Source organism: Eumetopias jubatus, unplaced genomic scaffold (genome assembly GCF_037043125.1).
Source record: "Eumetopias jubatus isolate StellerSeaLion01/CBP00866 unplaced genomic scaffold, mEumJub1_p1.0 scaffold_8, whole genome shotgun sequence".
NCBI lineage: Eukaryota > Metazoa > Chordata > Mammalia > Carnivora > Otariidae > Eumetopias > Eumetopias jubatus.
In genome coordinates, this window is record NW_028274814.1 from 19,832,161 (window position 1) to 19,851,496 (window position 19,336).

At 44.1% G+C, this 19,336-nt stretch overlaps 1 protein-coding gene across 3 annotated transcripts in view; it reads left to right on the plus strand.

Annotated features, from left to right (window-relative positions):
• RSU1 (Ras suppressor protein 1) overlaps positions 1 to 19,336 on the plus strand; it is a 253,585-nt gene that overhangs the window by 188,482 nt on the left and 45,767 nt on the right. For 2 of the 3 annotated variants that reach the window (XM_028114093.2, XM_088025799.1), the window contains one exon: positions 12,184 to 12,796. The exons of the other annotated variant lie outside the window; for it this stretch is intronic. In XM_028114093.2, the coding sequence (XP_027969894.1) occupies positions 12,184 to 12,286 (103 nt within the window). In that variant the 3' untranslated portion in view covers positions 12,287 to 12,796. Of the gene's footprint in view, positions 1 to 12,183; positions 12,797 to 19,336 lie in introns of those variants that run through there. 3 annotated transcript variants of the gene reach the window in all.

The window sequence follows — 19,336 nt, forward strand, 5'->3', positions numbered from 1 at the left end:
CACACACTAGATTTTGGGCGTATTTTGGTCTGTTAGAAAAAAGTGCCTCCTAAAATTTTAAAGGAAGAAAGACATATATGTACAAAATAAGGGTTGATACAATGAAGGGATGGAAGATGACTGTAAAGATGAAAATTATAAAAGATTTTATAAAAGGACTTGGTAAGATAAGTTGTTTGAAAAAAGAAAGAAGATTTAAGAAAAAAAAAGGAAAAAGGGAGAGAATGTGATCAGGCAGGAGACTAGAACAAAGCCATACACTAATGATTTAGGGTATATTTTGATCTGTTAGAAGAAAGTGTACCTCAAAATTTTAAAGAGAGAACAACTTATATATATATATGCCAAAAATAAGGGTAACTACTATGAAGGGATAAAATATGACTCTAAAAATGAAAAATAAAAAATGTTTGGTTTTTTTTTTTAAAAAAGGATTTATAAGATGTTGGTTGAAAAAGGGAAAAATAAAAATAAAAAAAAAACAGTCAACAAAAATTAACTTTGATGAAATAATGAATCATGGTTAAAAAAAAAAAAAAAAAGCCATGAATCTATGTGCAGTATTCCCCTAGCGCTGGAGTTCTCCTATTCTCCTTGATCGATCAACTTGGTCTTGGCTTGCTGGCTGTTTGTGCTGATCTTCTGGGGGAGGGGCCTGTTGCTGTGGTTTCCAAATGTCTTTGCCGGAGGCGGAATTGCCCCGCCCTTGTCGGTCCGGGCTAAGGAAGCTGCTCCGGTTTGCTCTCAGGAGCTTTTGTTCCCTGCAAGCTCTCGGTACAGCTTTGGAGGACCAGGGCAGAAATGGTGGCCTCCCAATCTCCACTCGGAGGAGCTGAGAACCCGGGGCCCCGCTCCTCAGTGCGCCCCCAGAGAAAAGCAGTCACTTCCGTGTCCCCGGTCTCCGGCCGCACTCCGTGCTCACCCGGCCTGTGACCGAGCGTTGCTATCTCTGGCACCCGACCCCGCACGGAGTCTCCAAACCCAGCAGATCCCTGCAGTGCGCTCCCGCACCGCTCCTCCCCGGGAAGGAAGGGGAGTCTCCCCGGATCTGCTGCTTGTTGGGTCCCTGCTGGGGGAGCCGTGCCCCGACTGTGCCGCAGATCACAGTTTATGGCAACCCCGAGCTGAGAGCCCACGACTCTGCTCCGTCTCTGCAGCCGGCTTCCCCGCTCTGATACCTGGGAGCTCTGGCGCACTCAGGCACCCCCGGTCTCTCTGTGACCCCAAGGGTCCTGAGACCACAGTGTCCGGGGAGGATTCCACCCCCCCCCCACCCCCCCCCCCCCCCCGCTTAGCCACTGCAGCGATGTCCCTCCGCCGAGCCAACTTCTAAAAGGTCCGATTTTGTGCTCCGCGGCTCTAGCACTTGCCAGAAGCGGCCGGCGGAGGCCCCTCCCCTGCCGTCTATCCTCCCAAATATCGCCTCGGATTCACTTCTCCGCACGTCCTACCTTCCAGTAAGTGGTCGCTTCTCTGTTCAGAGAGTTGTTGCTACTCTCCTGTTCGATCTCCTGTTGAGTTCGTAGGTGTTCAGAATGGTTTGATTCCTATTCAGCTGAATTCCTGAGACCAGACGAAATCTAGGTCTCCTACTCCTCAGCCATCTTGCTCCGCCTCCAGATGTCCAACTCTTACAGGGTTCAAGCCATTGCCTGGACGATTGCAGGGTTAGGGTACTGTCTCATGCAGCACCCAGTCATCCTGTGAGGGGTGTGACAGGGTGCAGACCAGACAGTTACTGCCCCTATATAGGTCCAAACGCCCCATCTTCTGTCTAGGGAAGCAGATTATCCAGATACCAGATTAATTCCGAAGGCTTCTGAATCCAGTTCAAGTGTTATTTGCCCTGCCCCGGGAACCTATAGGCTTGTACTTAAATTTAAAGAGATGGCTAGCTTTCCACTGACCTGGCCATGAGTCCCCTGCCATGGTCAAATCACCAAGCCACCTGGACAGAGAGAAACTGAGGAAGGAGCAGTCTCAGGAACAGAGATTCCCAATGGTTAGCCACAAAGAGGAAGAGGATTAGGCGTGGGAGGAATAATAATCTCTAAATATGCTTTTAACTATTTGTCTTTATCTGAAAAACAAGAAAAAGCAAAGCTTCTCTGTTTAGACACTAACTTTCCTAGTTCTGTGACATTACCTCTTCATTTGCGATATCACTTATATCTGGAGCCACATGGCTTCTTTCATTCATGTGATATTTCCTCAGGTTTAAATGAGTTGATAGATGGAAAATGCCATAGAAGCTTCATGCAGAAGGGGGCTGGTTTCTCTCTGCAGGCTCTCTAAACAAGATGTCAACATGGCTGACAGTACACCTGGGCTCCTCACTGAAATCACTGGAAAACAAAGAACTTGTCTTCCCGACGGCTTGAGCAAAGATCATAGGTCTTTCTTTAGTTGGCTCAAATTGACCACAGGCTCATGTATGAACTAGTCATTGTGCCCCTTGGGCAAAGGGAACAGTTTCAGACTGAGCCAAGTTTTGACACTAAAATGGAGGCAGTATAGCCATTCACCTCCGAGGCATGGAATCTCTCTGGGCGTCCATACCCTCATCTGTAAGATGGAGATGGTGATCATGCCTGTCTCCGGGATGCCAAGAGAACACTCCAGGCAGAGTAAATGGCAAGCACAAATCTCAGAAGTGGGCAAGGGCCTGACATGTTTGCCCACATGCTGGGGGCTGGGAGTGGGAGGTGGGAGGTGGAAGAGGGGAGAGTTGGAAGGGTTGGGGCAGCAAACCATGTTTGTCTTCTCTGCTTCCTCTTAGAGACATGACGCTAGCAGGACATGCACAGGCACACGGGACTCCCAGCCTGGGTCCTCACCACCTTTCTGGGGCGGGGGGCGGTGCTTCAATGCCCACTGCCAACATTTACCCCATCGTTTGTACCACTGACCAAGACCGACACTTGTGAGGCGCAGAATCTCTGTCCAGCTTTGTTAATACCGTCGGTCAGCTTACTGCCAAGACCCACTGGCCTCGGAGTTGAGCTGGTGTTACTCAGGGTGACTTTTCCTGTTGATGCTTTGATCCACTTTGTGTCAGTGGTATCACTGAACACGTAGCCGGATGGTCTTACTGCCTTTAAATTCACGGTTTGGGGTGGCGCCTCACTCTTGCCTCAACTGAAGTAATCTCTCCAGTCAAGTCTGTTTGGCAGGATGTGAAATTTTAAGTAGGTTATACAATTGCAACAAGTAATTTATGGTTACGTAGCATTAATATCCGGTTGTCCATGTTAAGGGATCTGTTAAGAGAATTACTTTATTGAATCTGGCTTTTGAGAGCCAGATTCAATTTAGTGAATTTTAACAGTAGTGTTTTTTAAGAATAATTTTTGAAGGGGGCAGATTGCACATATAAAAAGAATTCCTCACTCCCTGGTATTTATGGTTAAGTTTGTATATCTAAGTGTGTACCACTAACACACGCGTGTATGGTTAGATGTCTCTTTTTTAATCTCTGCAAATGTTAAGTACTAGATCGAAAAATAATTCTGTTCATAAAAAATATTCAGGCCGAGTATGAAGTCTGTTAAGGAAGCTTGTTTGGGAAACTTACAAATGCCCTTAGACTTGTTTCCTCTTGCCTTTTAGTTTATTCTGGAAATTGCAACATTTAGCACTTCACAGTTTAATTTAAAAGGATTACCTATTTTCTTAAATGCTTAAGCGGGGAAGCAAGTTGCAGTTATTGATTTTTCTCTGCATGTATTCCGTGAAAGCTGGATTTGCTCCTTCCCCAGGGAACCTACTCCCTGAACTGCATGTTTGCTGGTGACAGTTCGGACCTCTGATACATAACCAAAGACCTTGCCTAATATCCTTGCAACTGCTCGGGGAATTTTTATTAAGTAAAAGCATCATTAGAGTAGACAGGATGATGAAGTTTAATGAGCATCTTTTGTGCACGAGATTGTTAGTTTTGCTATACCAGAATCCTCATTTCTCCCCTCCAGTGGGGCAGATAGTGAGCCCAGAATGTATGGGGGTATTTTAAAATCTGCTTTATATTTTATATTTTTGTATAGCTTAATATCCATTTTAGGCCATCTGTGAATTCCTTTTGGCTATTTCCATGGATTTCAAAATGCATGTTTATACTTTGATTTACCCTGTGTGTTGGGGATGCAGAGGTGCGAGGGTTGTAATGGAGAAAAGCGGGAAAGACAGACTGCCATTAGGGAGCTGCATGGAACCATCTCTTGGAGGTTTGATCTCAAAAAATCATTGCCTTTTGAATTAATGAGATTTCTCCTGGGGATATGGTAACTATTAATTTTCTTTTCTTCTTTAAGACTCAGCAATTTCTGTGCTAAGGTTCTGTCACCAGCCCCTCATAGCTGTTAGATAGGATAAATAAAGATATTGCAAAATGCTTATTAATAATCTAGGCTTCACACTTTGTCCACAGATTTATTTGTAGAGACTTTAAATTTAGCATCCCACCATAAGATTATAGATTATAAACAGAGTTATTTCTCTCCGTTATTGTCACCGGCCATATAACTTGGATTTTCAGATTGGTTCTTTTCTTGGTCTGTATGAGGACTTTCCATGGAAACACCCAAAACAACAGGAGGGAGGCATATGACATGAGCAAATGACTTAAGAACAGCATATTGTACCTCTCATATACCTGGCATTCTGAAACACAATATTTACACAGCACACAATGTGCTTCTAGCTGTGCCTTGAATATACAGAATACAAAAGAAGTGAACTCTGCAGTCCCCACCCTCAAGAAAATGGTAGGCTTATTAAGACAAATCTGAGAAATCTAAAGAAGATGGGAGATAAGATAATTCAGTGCATTAAGAGTTCGAACTTGGGGGGCACCTGGGTGGCTCAATGGGTTAAGTATCTGCCCTCGGCTCAGGTCATGATCCCAGGGTCCTGGGATCAAGCCCCGCATCAGAGTTTGAACTTGGGAGTAACTGCTTGGGTTTGATCCGGGCCTAAACTTGCTAAGCCTCGGTTTCCTCCTTCGAAAAATGAGGAAAAGCCCGTTCTTCCCTGGATTGTTGTGACAGTGGGGGCCGAATGTCTAGTAGGCGTAACTGCGATGTGTCGTAATCACAGGACTGCCGGGACTTCAGAACGACAAGCCGAGATCAGGGACCTATGTACCATCAAGGACTTGTTGGTGAAATCCTGATAAATCCCATAGTGTTCTATGAAGGCAGAAATTGGGGCAGGGGGGCGAAAGCCCTGAAAAGCCTAAAAACATGGATGGGATCCGAATTGCGGAACAGGACCCAGGCAGACATTCCAGATGGTAGTTAACACAGATCAGCAAGAAACAGACCAAAAGGACTGCTGCCTGGCAGGAAGGGCTACTGCCAGGGCTCAGATCGATTTAGCACCATCTTATTTTTCAAACACACGGAGGAGCCCAAGCCGGTCTGGCTGCCAGAGCACTTGCGAGGTAGACAGTGTGCACATAATCCCATTTTCCGGTGAAGGTAACAGATATTCTGGAAAGAGAGAGGATTCTGAGGTTAACAGGTGCGAGGTGGCAGGGCTCACCCCCAGGTTCTCTTGACTGTCCGCCACACTGCCTTCCTCCAGACCAGCCTTCCTGTGCTCAGGTGCGCTAGAGGACAGAGAGAGGAAGTGGTTGAGTTCAGCATTACATGACATGTTCTGTGGCTGCTTTATGTCACCTACCAGGCTGGGTACATGACCTGGTGAGCAGTGGAGGCTGTTTTCCGTGCGTGAACCAGGGAGAGATGATTCTGCCAGGTGTAGGACACACTGAAGGAGGGAAGGGACCCATTATAATAGTCTAATGACCATATGATGGGGCCTAAGTTAGGGCAGAGGAAAAGAATGGATAAAAATCATAGGTTGATGAAAATCAGACTAAGCACCCTAAAGAGCCTAATAAATCCACTGGGTTATGACCCTTTTGAGAAGCTGTTGAAAGCTGTGTTCTCCTCCTGCTGGAAAAAGCACCTAGAGCTTGGCTTGGAGTTTTAGATACTTCCCTGGTCCCAGGCTAAGAATTTCATTTTTTTTTTTTAAGATTTTTTTTTTTTTTTTTGACAGAGAGACAGCGAGAGAGGGAACACAAGCAGGGGGAGTGGGAGAGGGAGAAGCAGGCTTCCCGCTGAGCAGGGAGCCCGATGCAGGGCTCGATCCCTGGACCCTGGGATCATGACCTGAGTCGAAGGCAGACGCTTAATGACTGAGCCACCCACGCGTTCCCAGGCTAAGAATTTCAGAGGAAGTGCCAATCAAACTTGATTTACGTGATCACCAAAAGAAGAGGCAGATGTCAAAGCGACTTCTGTGTTTTGATCCTCAAGGTCTGGAGACCTAGAGGGACAGACCTGTGGAAGTCGGGGTAGGGAACTGTTCTGTGCTTTGGTTGGATATAATAGCTCAGTGTCCAAGTGGGAGTAAGGCAGGCACAGCAGGGGCTGAAGATGGCGGTGGCTTGGTGGGCGGGGGGGACGTGGGGTGTGCTGCTCAGAGGTAGTCACTGACTGCTAAGTGAGATGTCCTTTCTAGGGAAGAGAAAACAAAGGTAAAAGCAGAAACTAAAGGACCGAAGCGTCCAAAGGAGAGACTAAGAACCAAGATGGTGCACTGCAGCCAAGAGAGGGAATTTTCACAAGGAATGGGGTGGGCCCACCGTGGTCTTCTGCTGTAGCCCTGAAGGGGTTGATGGTCTGGAAGAGACGAGAAGACTCCTGTGGATTTTTTTCCACAGTGAGACTGCCCATATTCAGTAAAATTTGGATACCAGTAATAGAAAACCATGCATACCTCATCCTTACGATGAGGTGCAAACTCTCTTCTGATGCGGGCAGACCGGAGTTTGTTGCTGCAGTCCCAGCCGTCAGTGTGGGGTTCCGTTGCTTCAGATGGCCTGTGTGCAGGCTGCTTTAACCGGATGCATCTGAAGTGATCCGTCAGATGCCCCCAGCTGCCCATGGGACCCTTTCCCAGGGATTCCTCCAGAGGTGGTCGTCGGCAGGAATTCAGCAGGTGGCTGCTCAGGGCAGGGCCAGTCCCACACGGATGAGAACAGAAAGACCCAGGAGGGGGCTGAGCGGCGCCGGAGAGCAGCCGGAGGCCCCCCGCCTTTGAGGTTCTCTTCAGTGACGGAAGCATGCTCATCAGACTCCTGTGCACAATGGAACCTTTCCTGTCACTTTGGATTGTTCTTTGGTGGTTTTTTTCCACTCCTTACTCACCTTTCAATTATCCTCTGTCCACCTCACACGTCAGCGGGAGAGGGGACTTTCTAAGACTCTGTGGCATCGGGTCCCTCCGCTCTAGGGCTTGAACATTTTGTCCCCCAGCGGCTGCTGTCCTGTTGGTGACCTTGAGCCAGGCTCCCTCTGTCGCCGCTCTCAAGCTGCTGGCCCGATTTCAGTGCCCACTGGAAGCCTCCTCCCTCTGAAGGCACATAATGACAAGGTCACATTCCTGGCTCTGTTATGTGCTCACAGGCAACATGTCAGGTGGGAGGAACTGGCCGGCTCAGCCTGAGTCTTGGACCTTTGCGAGAGGTCAAAGATGTCAGCTGCCGTTCTGGAACGTCTGCTGAGTCCCTGCACAGACAAGACCTTTCCCGGGTCCGGTTTAATCTTTGCCCAAGCCCTACAAGGTAGCTAGGAGTGTTCATTGTCAGGTTGCAGATACAGGCTTCGACTGTGGCAGGTGAGCCACTTGCCCAGAGTCACCTGTCATTGAGAGTGAGTAGGGTGCACAAAGGCAGAGGGGAGTGAAGCCCCAGGCCTGTGGTCTGCGGATCCCCAGGGCAGGGTGCCGTGGGCTCCAGGAGGGCGGGACAGGTGCCACCTGAGCAGAGCGCTAAGGAGATACGCCGGTTTGGGTAGTGCCTTGTGCCAGGGTCCCAGGGATGATTGTGGTTTTCCCAGGTGGAGGAGGGAGAAGGAGCATGTGGAGTCAGAGAAGCTAAGGCCGCTCGCTAAGGCCAAGGGCAAAGTATGTCATGCAGTGGGGGTGTGGGGCCAGGAGACTGTGATTGTATGAATTAGTCATGTTTCTTATTCGCTATCTTTTATGCTGTTTTGACATCTCGGAGGTCTTGCAGGCTGGGGGAGAGACTGCCCTTTCCAGGGCGAGCTTAATTCCTAGAGAGAGCAACCAGCTTATCTGCCAGGTTGTCTCTGATACATAAACCAACCAAACCAATCCAAAGCTAACACCTCGACCACCTCCTTCATGGAACTCCCACATAGCAAGCCAGTATTTCCCCTGTCCTAGTACCATACAGCTGGAGGCCAGCCTGATAGCCCCGAGCACCTGGAAATTATTCCAAAGGTCCACCCGTAAATTCACTCAAACCCACCCATTCCTTCCCGTGGAACCACCATAAAGGACGGAGTCCTGCTCCCTGCTTTGTTCCTTCTGCCTCCTCACCAACCCTGGCACTTCCCCATGTGGCTTTGTGTGGCATGGCATGCCCCCTCCTCTTGGGAAACTTCATCCAATGGCGTTGGCCTCTCCATGTCTCACTGAGCCACCTCTAGAAGTGAAATCCTGGGTACATTCAAAACATGGATCAGGGTGTTAGCTTCAGAGTAGAGAGGAGACACTTTGCTTACCTGTTCCCTCTTTTTCTGGTAGAAACAGAACCCATTTTTTCCTTTGGGGCATCCTTTGCCCTTCTCGAAACTTAGTTTTTTAACTTTTCCTTCTTTTCAATGACCTGCTACTCCCAGAAAGTCTCCTGTTTTTCTTCTGCTGAAGGTAAGCAAACACCTCACTTCTAGGCTGCCCTATCAGGCCCAGAAAGGCCCATTTACTGCATTAGTTCCCTGTTGTTGTAAAAAAGTACCACAAACTTGGTGCCTGCAAACAAAGCAGATAGATCCTTTTACAGTTCCAGAGGTCAGAAGTCTGAAATCAAAGTGTCCGCAGGGTTGTGTCCTTCTGGAGGCTCCCAGGGAGAATGCCCTTCTTTGCCTTTCTCGTTTCTAGAGGCTGCCTGTGTTTCTTGCTGGGAGCCCCTTTCCTCCATCTTCAAAGTCAGCAGTGTAACATGTTCAAATCTCTCTGGCTCTGACCTTCGGGAAGGTCAGAAGACCCTTATGATTACACTGAGCCCACCCAGAAAATGCAGGCTAATCTTCCCAGCCCAAGATCCTTAATTAATCACCTCCATAGAGTCCCTTTATGATAGAATATGTTCACAGGTTTCAGGGGTCAGAATGTCAGTATTTTGGGGGTGGGGGGCATTATTCTGCCCACCACACTGACTAACCAAAGGGAAACCCCATGGCTAATCCCTGCTGGAGCCAGGAGTGGAACCCTAGACTTCGGACCCTCAGATGCTTGTCATTACTGCTCTACCCCAGTGATGTCTCCATGTGTCTGGTCTGCCCATGCAGCTGGAGGAGTCAGAGATGAGGCGGAGGACGCAGCAGCATCCCTGCGTTGCCAGTGACTCACTGAGGAAGTGGGGGCATGCATTTAGCTCTACCTTAGTTGCTTTCTTCAAAGAGGATTAAAACCTTTCTCCCAGAGATGCTTGGGGATTTGGCGTTGATTGAAAATACCGTTATTTTTTTTTTTTTCAAAGGAAAAAGCCCTAAAGAAGTAATCATTATCTTTATTAAATCCTTCCAACTACAACCCCACGTCAGTCATGTTTTTCAGCAAGCATCCACTGACCACTTCCAGTAAACGAACCAGGTACTGGGCTCATTTTAAACACTGATACCACCATACTCTGAACACAGCATCATTTTTTTACAGATGGAGAAGCTGAGGCATGGTGAGTGAGGGCTGTGGGGGTGCCAATCCTTTGCCCAGAGTCCACAGCTAGTAAGTCGCAAGAGGAGGATTTAAACATCAAGCTCAGGGAATGCTCTCTCTGATCTGGCCCTAGGTAGTGACTTGCTGTGTAGCCCCAGGAGGGCCAAGCGCAGTGGGGTCTGACTAAAAAAGGCAGACATTGGAACGTTGGAACATTCTAGTTTCTTCCTAACAAAAGGAGCCTTGCTGAGTTCCAAACAACTTTTGCAACCCCTTCTGTGATAATTTTGCTGGATCACCACGGTCAGGCCCAGCAAAACCCCCACCTCTTCCGGGAAGCCCTCCATGCCCACCTCAGCTCTTACTCCTTCAGGACGTGACACGTGGGCCCTTGTCAGATCTTTTCCCTCCTCTGACATCTTCCTTGTGTCACTCCTTCCAGATTTCCCAGCTCATGCGCTATGTAACCCTTAAAATTGAATGCTCTCTGTGAGTAAGAACAGGGATATTTTTTTCCCTTCTGGGGGTAAGGGTTGGGAAAGAGAGGAGAGGTACATGAGGCCGGAAGGAAGCGAGGAATGCACAGACCAGAGTCAGGCCTTTTCTGTGTGCGGGGCGAGAGGAGCTTGGAGCGCAGAGGCCTCTGGGGACACCACCCTGCTGTGTGAGTGTGAAGAAAGCTGTGTCCTAGGAGGAGGGGAGGGGCCGGGCCTGCTAGAGGAAAATGTATGTTTCAGGGTATGTGTTGCTAAAGCTGAGGAATGTAATGGAGAAGTCTACTTTGGCTACTTCTTTAACCTGTTTGATGCCTCTGGGAGAGATGCTACAGGGGTGAGGGAGGGGGGTCCCCAGATAATAGATCCATTACAAGATCCTTAATCATCTCGGCAGAGCCCCTTTGGCCATGTAAGGGGACAGTCACAAATTCCCGGGATTGGGACAGGGACATCAGTGGGGTTGGGGCGGCAAGAGCAGTACAGCTGGCCTGGCTGAAATTTCCTGTCAAAACCAGTGGTTCCTTTCCCGGGATCCAGGGCCCCTGGGTGTCCATGACATAGACTGCAGGGGCATCAGTGGCCCTTTTTAAAGTGTAGGGCGCAGGGGCCTTAGGTGGATTTAAAGATCCACCTAAATGGGGAGACGGTCCCCCGCTTTACCTGGAGACATTCCCAGCCCCAGGCTGGATGTACATCCTCCGGCTTGTGGGTCAGTGCCACCAGGTCCAGACTCTGCATTCTGAGCTCCTTGGGAGCGGAGACCTCTCTTCATGGCCAGTGCTGGTGGAAGCTGCTCGTAGCCCTTCTGGGGAGACACTTGGAAACCTCTGAGAAGACAGACCACACTGTCACCTATCACCTTTCCCTCATTACTCCATCAGCTGGCCAGCTCTGTGCACGAGGTCCGTCCTTTGGCCCGCCAACCGCGGTGTCTGTGTCCTCAAGAGCATCATCAGTCCATGTCACCAGTCTGCCTGGCAAGGTGCAAGCATCAAGAGAGTATCAGCTCCTTGAGTGGACTTTAGAACAAGGGACACCTTGCACCGGGAGGTCAGTCTCGGTGTCCTCCCCCATTCACGTGGCACAAGGCAGTTGCCACAAGCAGATCACGCGTTGCCTTTCCTCTGGAGGAACGGAGACACACACACTGGGCTCTCTCTGGGCCACACTTTTATCCATAAGGGCAGTTAAGGTGGAGCCGTATTTATTTGAGGGTGGCTTTTAATTTTGTTTAATCAGAATTACTCATAAATTATCAATTAATTACTATCTGCTGTGTTGGGTTCAATCCTCTCAGCCGTAAGCGAGCTACGCTCTGTGACGAATGCCATCCACTGTAATTGTAGGGTACTTTGTCAGCATTTAATCAACGGTACTTATTAACGTGGCATTGATATGTGGCCGCCGTCGCAGCACTATAAATCATGGGCGGGGAGCCAAAGCAGGCTTGGACACCATTGCTCTCTGTCACACTATGCAGCCCCTGGGCTCTGCTGGCCAGGCGTGATGTTCACTTTTCACTCGATGGACACTCTGTCTCTTCAGTGCAACCCGGTTTTTGTCATTGTCGACTTCCGCACTCACAGCCGTTCGAGCTTCATTCTCGAACAGGTGGGCTGAGCATCTTCCATTCTCACGGCCCCAGATCCCTCTTCCTTGGGTGTTTTCACACTCGGCCCAGTGAGTGTGAAATTGCAGGACACTTGTCCAGAACTGACCTCATAGTGTATTGTGTGTGTGTGTGTGTGTGTGTGTGTAAGAGAATTTTATAATCTTAAACAAAACGTCTGACCCAGACCAAGTAGAAGTGATCTTTTAGTTTTCTTTGGCTTCCTGAACATTCCCGGAGATTAATCTGTTCTTTCAAGCCCTCCCAATAAGAGCTGGTCCTGTGTTGGCAAGGTGGGTCTCACCCTTTCTGCCTCTCTCTTTTCAGCCTCTACGGCAGACACATGCAGGCAAACCCAGAACCACCGAAGAAAAATAATGACAAATCGAAAAAGATCAGCCGGAAGCCCCTGACAGCCAAGAACAAGTAAAGGGTTGGCATGGGCTGAACTTCTGGTTGCTTCCCCCATTATGACTTCTGTTCTCTGTTACTGTATCCCACAAATAAATACATGTGTATGTGTTGTTTTTTTTCTCTTTCTAGAGCTTATCACTTTACCTTTTAAATGTTTTTGGTAGGTGGTAGATTTTTATAAATTCTTAAAACCATTTCCATTTGTTTGCTTAAAACTGCCAAAGGCAGGAAACAAAGCTCTAATTCAACTGCAAATTCTATAGTAGGCACGGAGTTCAGTCCCTTGAATAGATGTTCACTAAGTTGCATGTTATCAAAAGAATAATTAAGACCATGTGATCCTTTAAATGTCACAGCTAACACCGTTCACTCTTCTGTTTATTCACATAACTCATTAGTTTGCTTTGTTAAAAGCTTGTTAAAAGCTGTAACCATCGAGATATTATGTTAAATCACAAATAATTTTTAATAAAATCTTGAATTTGTATCACATGTTGCTTCTTGAATAAAGAATGGTCTGATCTTAGGGTATGCACATCTTTGCTTATTTTTTCCCCCCCCAAATGATCCCATCCGAATTGTATTGGTTGTAGATGGTAAACTCTGAAACGTTCCGGGAAAGACATGTAAAATTACATCAGAGTTGGTTTCTTCTCAGATTGATTTGTCAGGTGGTTTTTTGGGTTTTGTTTTGTTTTGTTTTTTTCCCTTTGAAGACTGTTTCTAAATTAGGAAGGAGCAGAAAAAAAATCTCTGGGAGACTCTGCCAAAGGATTTTGGAAAGCAGCATTTCTTAGCTGAAGAAATGGTGACTTCTGCCAGTGGCTGGTAGACAAAAGTTGTGAAACGGAGAAAGAAAAACTCAAGTATGTTTCTTGTCACTGCAGAAAATCTGCTCATGGCAGAGCATTCTTCTGCATGTCTCTGATGGTGTCAACAAAGTTGTGTGAATGTGCACACCCCACCCCACTCCCAGGGTAGAAACTGCAGCTGCAGGGTCAATCAACAACCAATTGTATAGCTTCTGTGATAGGCAGCTTTGTTCTTACCAACAGGTATACGGATGTAAGTGAAAGTAAACCCAAGCAGCAACCTTGCGCTAAGAGGGCTGCCAACACCCAGTACCTTGAAACAAAAGGAGTGTGAAGACGTAACCCTCTCAGACAGATTGTGGTGTGTCTACCCCTGTCTCCCCCCAGTTCAGTTTCACAGTGGAACCCCCCCAAGAACCAGGACCACTGGGACATGGAAAAAGCCGGAATCAAAACACAACCCAAAAAATTCCTGATTTACGTGGGAGACGGACTTTGCATTTGAATCAGAAAGACCACTGTTCAAGATTACCTTACTGTTTCTGGGAAAACTTCCTGATAGACCATTCCTGTGGGCTAAGGAATCCCCCGGTGCCACCTCCTGTTTGGGGTTAGGGTCGACTTAATTTTTCTGGATGCAGTATTTGCCTCAGCCTGAATTTTTTAAGTTGGTTTTTCAGCTCATGAAATTGCAGGAAGAGCAATGCCTCTGCTGTTGTTGATTGGAAGGACTTTGTCTAAAATTGAACTAGCAACAAAGCATTAGTAAAAATATCACAATATACTCTTAGGAATAATTTTTTTAAAAGATGAACGCTCTCCATAGAAATATGGGCAATACACGTAAATTCACAGAGAGGGAGTATCTCTGAGGAATATGAAAAAACGTCCAGACTCACAAGTAATCAAAAAAATACAAATCAAACCAAAAATAAAAATGTGTAACAAAGCAAATATTTTTTTTAAGGCAGTAGTTAGTGGTGGGGAGGAACATGAGATAAACATTCTTATACACTGCTATTGGGAATATAAATTTCTCTCCAGGAAGGTGGTAACAATTTGACAGTATGTAGCAAAACCTTAAAATTGTGTACTCCGACCCAGAAGTTTTCTTTCTAGGTATTTATCCTGAGGACATTATCAGAGATGCACATGAAGAGCTATATTTGAAAATTGCCCTTATAGCTTTTTACACAGTGGGAACATGGGGGAAGGCAAACGCCCACCCACGGAAGAATGGTTAGCATCAGTGTGTTCACATGGCAAACTTTTATGAAGAGGTTGAAACTTACAGAACAATATCTAAGGACAAAGGGAGATAATCCTATCCTCCAGTTAAGTAAAAAAGTAAAATTTAAAAAGCTATCTGGTCCTAGCTATGTGAAAAGGAAATTTTGTTTGTAATATGTATGTGCAGAAAAATCAAATGGACGAGGATTTTATGGCTGATAAATTCTCTGTGGTGGGTTAAGATTGTTTTTAACTTTTTTTTTCATGTCTTCTTTTATTATTTTTTTATTAAGTTTTCGATCTTAATTCCAGTGTAGTTAACGTAGAGTGTTGTATTAGTTTCGGGTGTACAATGTAGTAATTCAGCAGTTCTGTGCATTACTCAGTGTTCATCTGGATAAGTGTGCTCTTAATCCCCTTCACCTATTTTTTTAAATTTGAAATACTTATTCTGTACTTTAAATTTTCTGTAGTGATCATGTGTACTTTTGTAATCAGAAAATATTAAGTATTTGTTTTCAAATTAAAAGGGTGTACTGTGCAGTCCAGAAAGTAATATATATTTGAATTCAAGCATAAAATCTCAGGGTGTTTTTTTCTTTTCTTTGTCACTAAAGTGGGTTTTTTTGCATGTTCTCATACACTTTTAGGTTATTTGGTACCCTGATTAACATTTTATTCACAGTTCAAAAGGTAGTTTTGGGGCACCCGGGTGGCTCGGTTATTAAGCATCTGCCTTCGGCTCAGGTCATGATCCCAGGGTCCTGGGATCGAGCCCCGCCTCGGGCTCCCTGCTCGGTGGGAAGCCTGCCTCTCCCTCTCCCTCTGCCCCTGCTTGTGTTCCCTCTCTCACTGTCTCTCTTTCTGTCAGATAAATAAAATCCTTTGAAAAAAAAAAAAAGGTAGTTTTTGTTACCCAGTTTTACTGAGATATAACTAACATACAGCACTGTGTAATTTTATTTTATTTTTTTTATTTTCTAATCACATCTTCTCTGTCCATTCATCTATCAATGGACACTTAGGTTACTTTCATGTCTTGGCTATTGGAAGTAATGCTGCTGTGAACAAGGGGGTACCGATATCTCTTCAACATAATGTTTTCATGTTCTATGGATATATGGTGGTTCTGTTTTTAATTTTTTGAGGAACCTCCATACTGTTCTCCATAGTAGCTGCACCAATTTATATTCTCACCAACAGTGCACGATGGTTCCTTTTCTCCACTTCCCTGCCAGTGTTTGTTATTGCTTACCTTTTTGGTGATAACCATTCTGACAGGTGTGAGATGATATTGTGGTTTTGATTGGTATTTCTCTACTGGTTAGTGATGTTGAGCATCTTTTCATGTGTTGGCCATTTGTGCATCTTCTTTGGAAAAAATGTCCCTTCAGGTTCTTTGCCCATTTTTTAATTGGATTATGTTTTTGCTCTTGAGTTATATGAATTATTTATGTATTTTGGATATTAACCTCTCATCAGATATATAGTTTGCAAATATTTTTTCTGTAGGTTGTCTTTTCATTTTGTTGATTGTTTCTTAGGCTATTCAGAAGTGTTTTAGTTTGATGTAGTTCCATATATTTTTAATTTTGTGGCTTGTGCTTTAGGCATCATATCCAAAAAATAATCGCCAAAGCCCATGTCAGGAAGCTTTTTTTCCTATATTTTCTTCTAGGAGTTTCAGTGTTTCCTGCCTTACATTTAAGTCTTTAATTCTTTTCGAGTAGTGTAAGATAGGGGTCTAGTTTTATTATTTTACATGTGGATATCCACTTTTCCCGGCACCATTTACTGAAGAGAACATCTCTTTCCTACTGGGTGTTCTTGTCTCCCTGGTCAAATATCAGTTGACCATATGTGCATGGGTTTATTTCTGGGCTCTTGACTCTGTTCCATTGGTCTATGTATCTGTTTTTTTTGTGAGTACCATACTGTTTTGATCACTATAGCTTATATTTTTACTAACTTTCTAATACAGCTTGAAATCAGGATGTATGATGCCTCCCACTTTGTTCTTTCTCAGGATTGCTTTAGCTCTTGGGGTCTTGTGGTGCCATATATATTTTAGGATTTTTTTTTTCTGCTTCCATAAAAAATGTCCTTGGAATCCTGATAGGAATTTCATTGAATCTATAGATGGCTTTTGGTAGTATGGACATTTTAACAATAAAAATTATTTCAGTCCATGAACAGGAGATACTTTTACATTTATCTGTGTCTTAGATTTTTTTCTTCAATGTCTTGTAGTTTTCAGAGTCGAAATGTTTCATATCCCTTAGTTAAATTTGTTCCTTAGTATCGTTTTTGATGCTATTGTAAATGGGATCAATATCTTTAATTTTTTTTTCAGAAAATTTGTTGTTAGAGTATAGAAACAGGACTGATTTTGCATGTTAATTTTGTATCCTTCAACCTCACTGAATTCATTGATTGGAACTAATAGTATTTTGGATAAGTTTTTAGGGATTTCTATATAGAAAGTCATGTCATCTATGACGAGAGCCAGTTTTACTTCTTCCTTTTCAATATTGATGCCTTTTATTTCTTTTGCCTGATTGCTCTGACTAGGACTTCCAGTACTATGTTGAATGTAAGTGGTAAGAGTGGGTACACCTGACTTGTTCTTAATCTTAGAGAAAAAGCTTTTAACCTTCTACCATTGAGTATGATGTTAGTTGTAGGTTTTTCATATATGCCCATTATTATGTTGAGTACATTCTTTCTATACGTAATTTGTTAAGAATTTTTATCATGATTGGATATTGAATCTTGCCAAATGCTTTTTTGTGTGTCTATTGAGATGATTATATTTTTTCTTTCATTCTATTAATATCTATTTATTGATTTGTGGATGTTGAACCATCCTGGCATCCCGAGGATATATCCCACTTGATCCTTTTAATGTGCAGCTGAATTTAGTTGGCTAGTATTTTATTGAGAATTTTTTCATCCATTTTCATCCAGAGATAGGGGCTTATAGTTTTCTTGTAGTGTCCTTTCTGGCTTTGTTATCAGGGTATTGCTGGCCTAGTAAAATGAGTTTGAGAGTACTCCCTCCTCTTTGACTTTTTGGAAGAGTTTGAGAAGGATTGGTGTTAATTCTTTAAGTGTTTGGTAAAATTCACCAGCAAAGCTATCGGGTCTTGGACTTTTCTTTGTGAGATTTTTTTTTTTTTTTAAAGATTTATTTATTTGTCAGAGAGAGAGAGAGAGAGCACAAGCAGGGGGAGCTGCAGGCAGAGGGAGAAGCAGGCTCCCCGCTGAGCCTGATGCAAGACTTGATCCCTGGACCCTGGAATCATGACCTGAGCCAAAGGCAGATGCTTAACCAACTAAGCCACCCAGGCATCCCTTCTTTGTGGGATTTTTGATTACTGATTCAATCTCCTTGCTAGTAATTGGTCTCTTTGGGTTTTCTGTTTCTTCCTGATTCAGTCGTGGTAAGGCTGCATTTTTCTGAGAATTTTTCCATTTCTTCTAAGTTGTCTAATTTGTTGGCATATAGTTTGTAGTAGCTCCTTATGATCTTTTGTATTTTTGTGGTTTCAGTTGCAATGTCTCTTTCATTTACAATTTTGCTGATTTGGGTTCTTTGGTTTTTCCTGGTTATCTAGCTACAGGTTTATCAAATTTATCTTTACAAAGAACCGACTCTAGGGTTTGTTTTTTTTAACTGTAAGTTTATTTTTTCTATTGCTCTCCTGCTCTATATTTCATTTATTTCTGCTCTAATCTTTATTATTTCCTTTCTTCTGCTAACTTGGGATTAGTTCTTGTTTTTCTAGTTCCTTGAGGTATAGAGTTAGGTGCTTTATTTGAGATCTTTCTCAATGTAGGCATTTATTTCTAGGTACTTCCCTCTTAGGTCTTGTTTTGCTGCATTTCATAAATTTTGGTATGTTGTGTTTCCATTTTCATTTGTCTCAAAATACTTTATTTCCCCTTTGACCCATCAATTGTTTAGGAGAGTGTTGTTTAACTTCCATTTACATATGCGTTTCCCCAGTTTTCCTGTTAGTTCTAATTTCATACCATTATGGTCAGAGAAGATAATTGGTATGATTTTAGTCTTCTTTAATTTGCTAAGACTTGAGACTTTTTTTTTGGTTGCCTAACACGTGGTTTATCCTAGAAAATGTTCCATGTGCACTTAGGAAGAATGTGTACTCTGCTGTTGACTGATAAAATGTTCCGTATATGTTTTTTAGGTCCATTTGGTTTATAGTATCGTTCAAACCTGCTGTTACCTTATTGATTCTGTCTGAATGATCTAGCCATTGTTAAGAGTGCAGTATTAAAATCCCCAAATATTATTGTATTGCTGTTTCTTTTTCCTTTTAGCTCTGTTAGTTTTTGCTTTATATATTTAGGTGCTCCATTGTTGGGTGTACAGATGTTTACATTTGTTAAAACTTTGTGATGGATTGACCCCTTTATAATATTATGATGACTTATTTTTTCTCTCTTTTTACCATTTTTAGTTTAAAGTCAATTTTGTCTGCTCTTGGGTTTTCTCTCTGGTGTCTTGTACAGGAACAGTAGTTGTTCTTGTGAAGGGGAGCAGTGTCAGGAACAATCTATATTGCCATCTTGGTGATGTCAGTCTCCCCAAAAGGTAGCTTTTTAACAAAAATAACCTGACCCTTTTAGTGCAACGGTGAGATTACTTGTCACTGGGAAATGCCTTGCAGTCTCTCAAGGTAGTCTCTACTTCAATACTGTAAAGACTGTATGGGAACCCATGGATTTTTTTTTTATTATTATTGTTTGAAATGTCGTTCCTTTGACTTCTCTTTTGCCGTGCACTGGATATCTTAGGTAGTGTGCAAAATGTATGTAATTGCATTTGGTCCTTGCAGCTACTTTGTGAGACAAGCAAGACAGGAGTGTTTAGGAATAAGTCGTATAACGAATCTTTGATCTAGAAGAGACATGTTTCTCTTTCTTGGCTAGAAGTTAAATGTTCTGTGTATCATGAGTCCACTGAATTTTTTTTTTTTTTTCTGGTTAAGATAGGAACA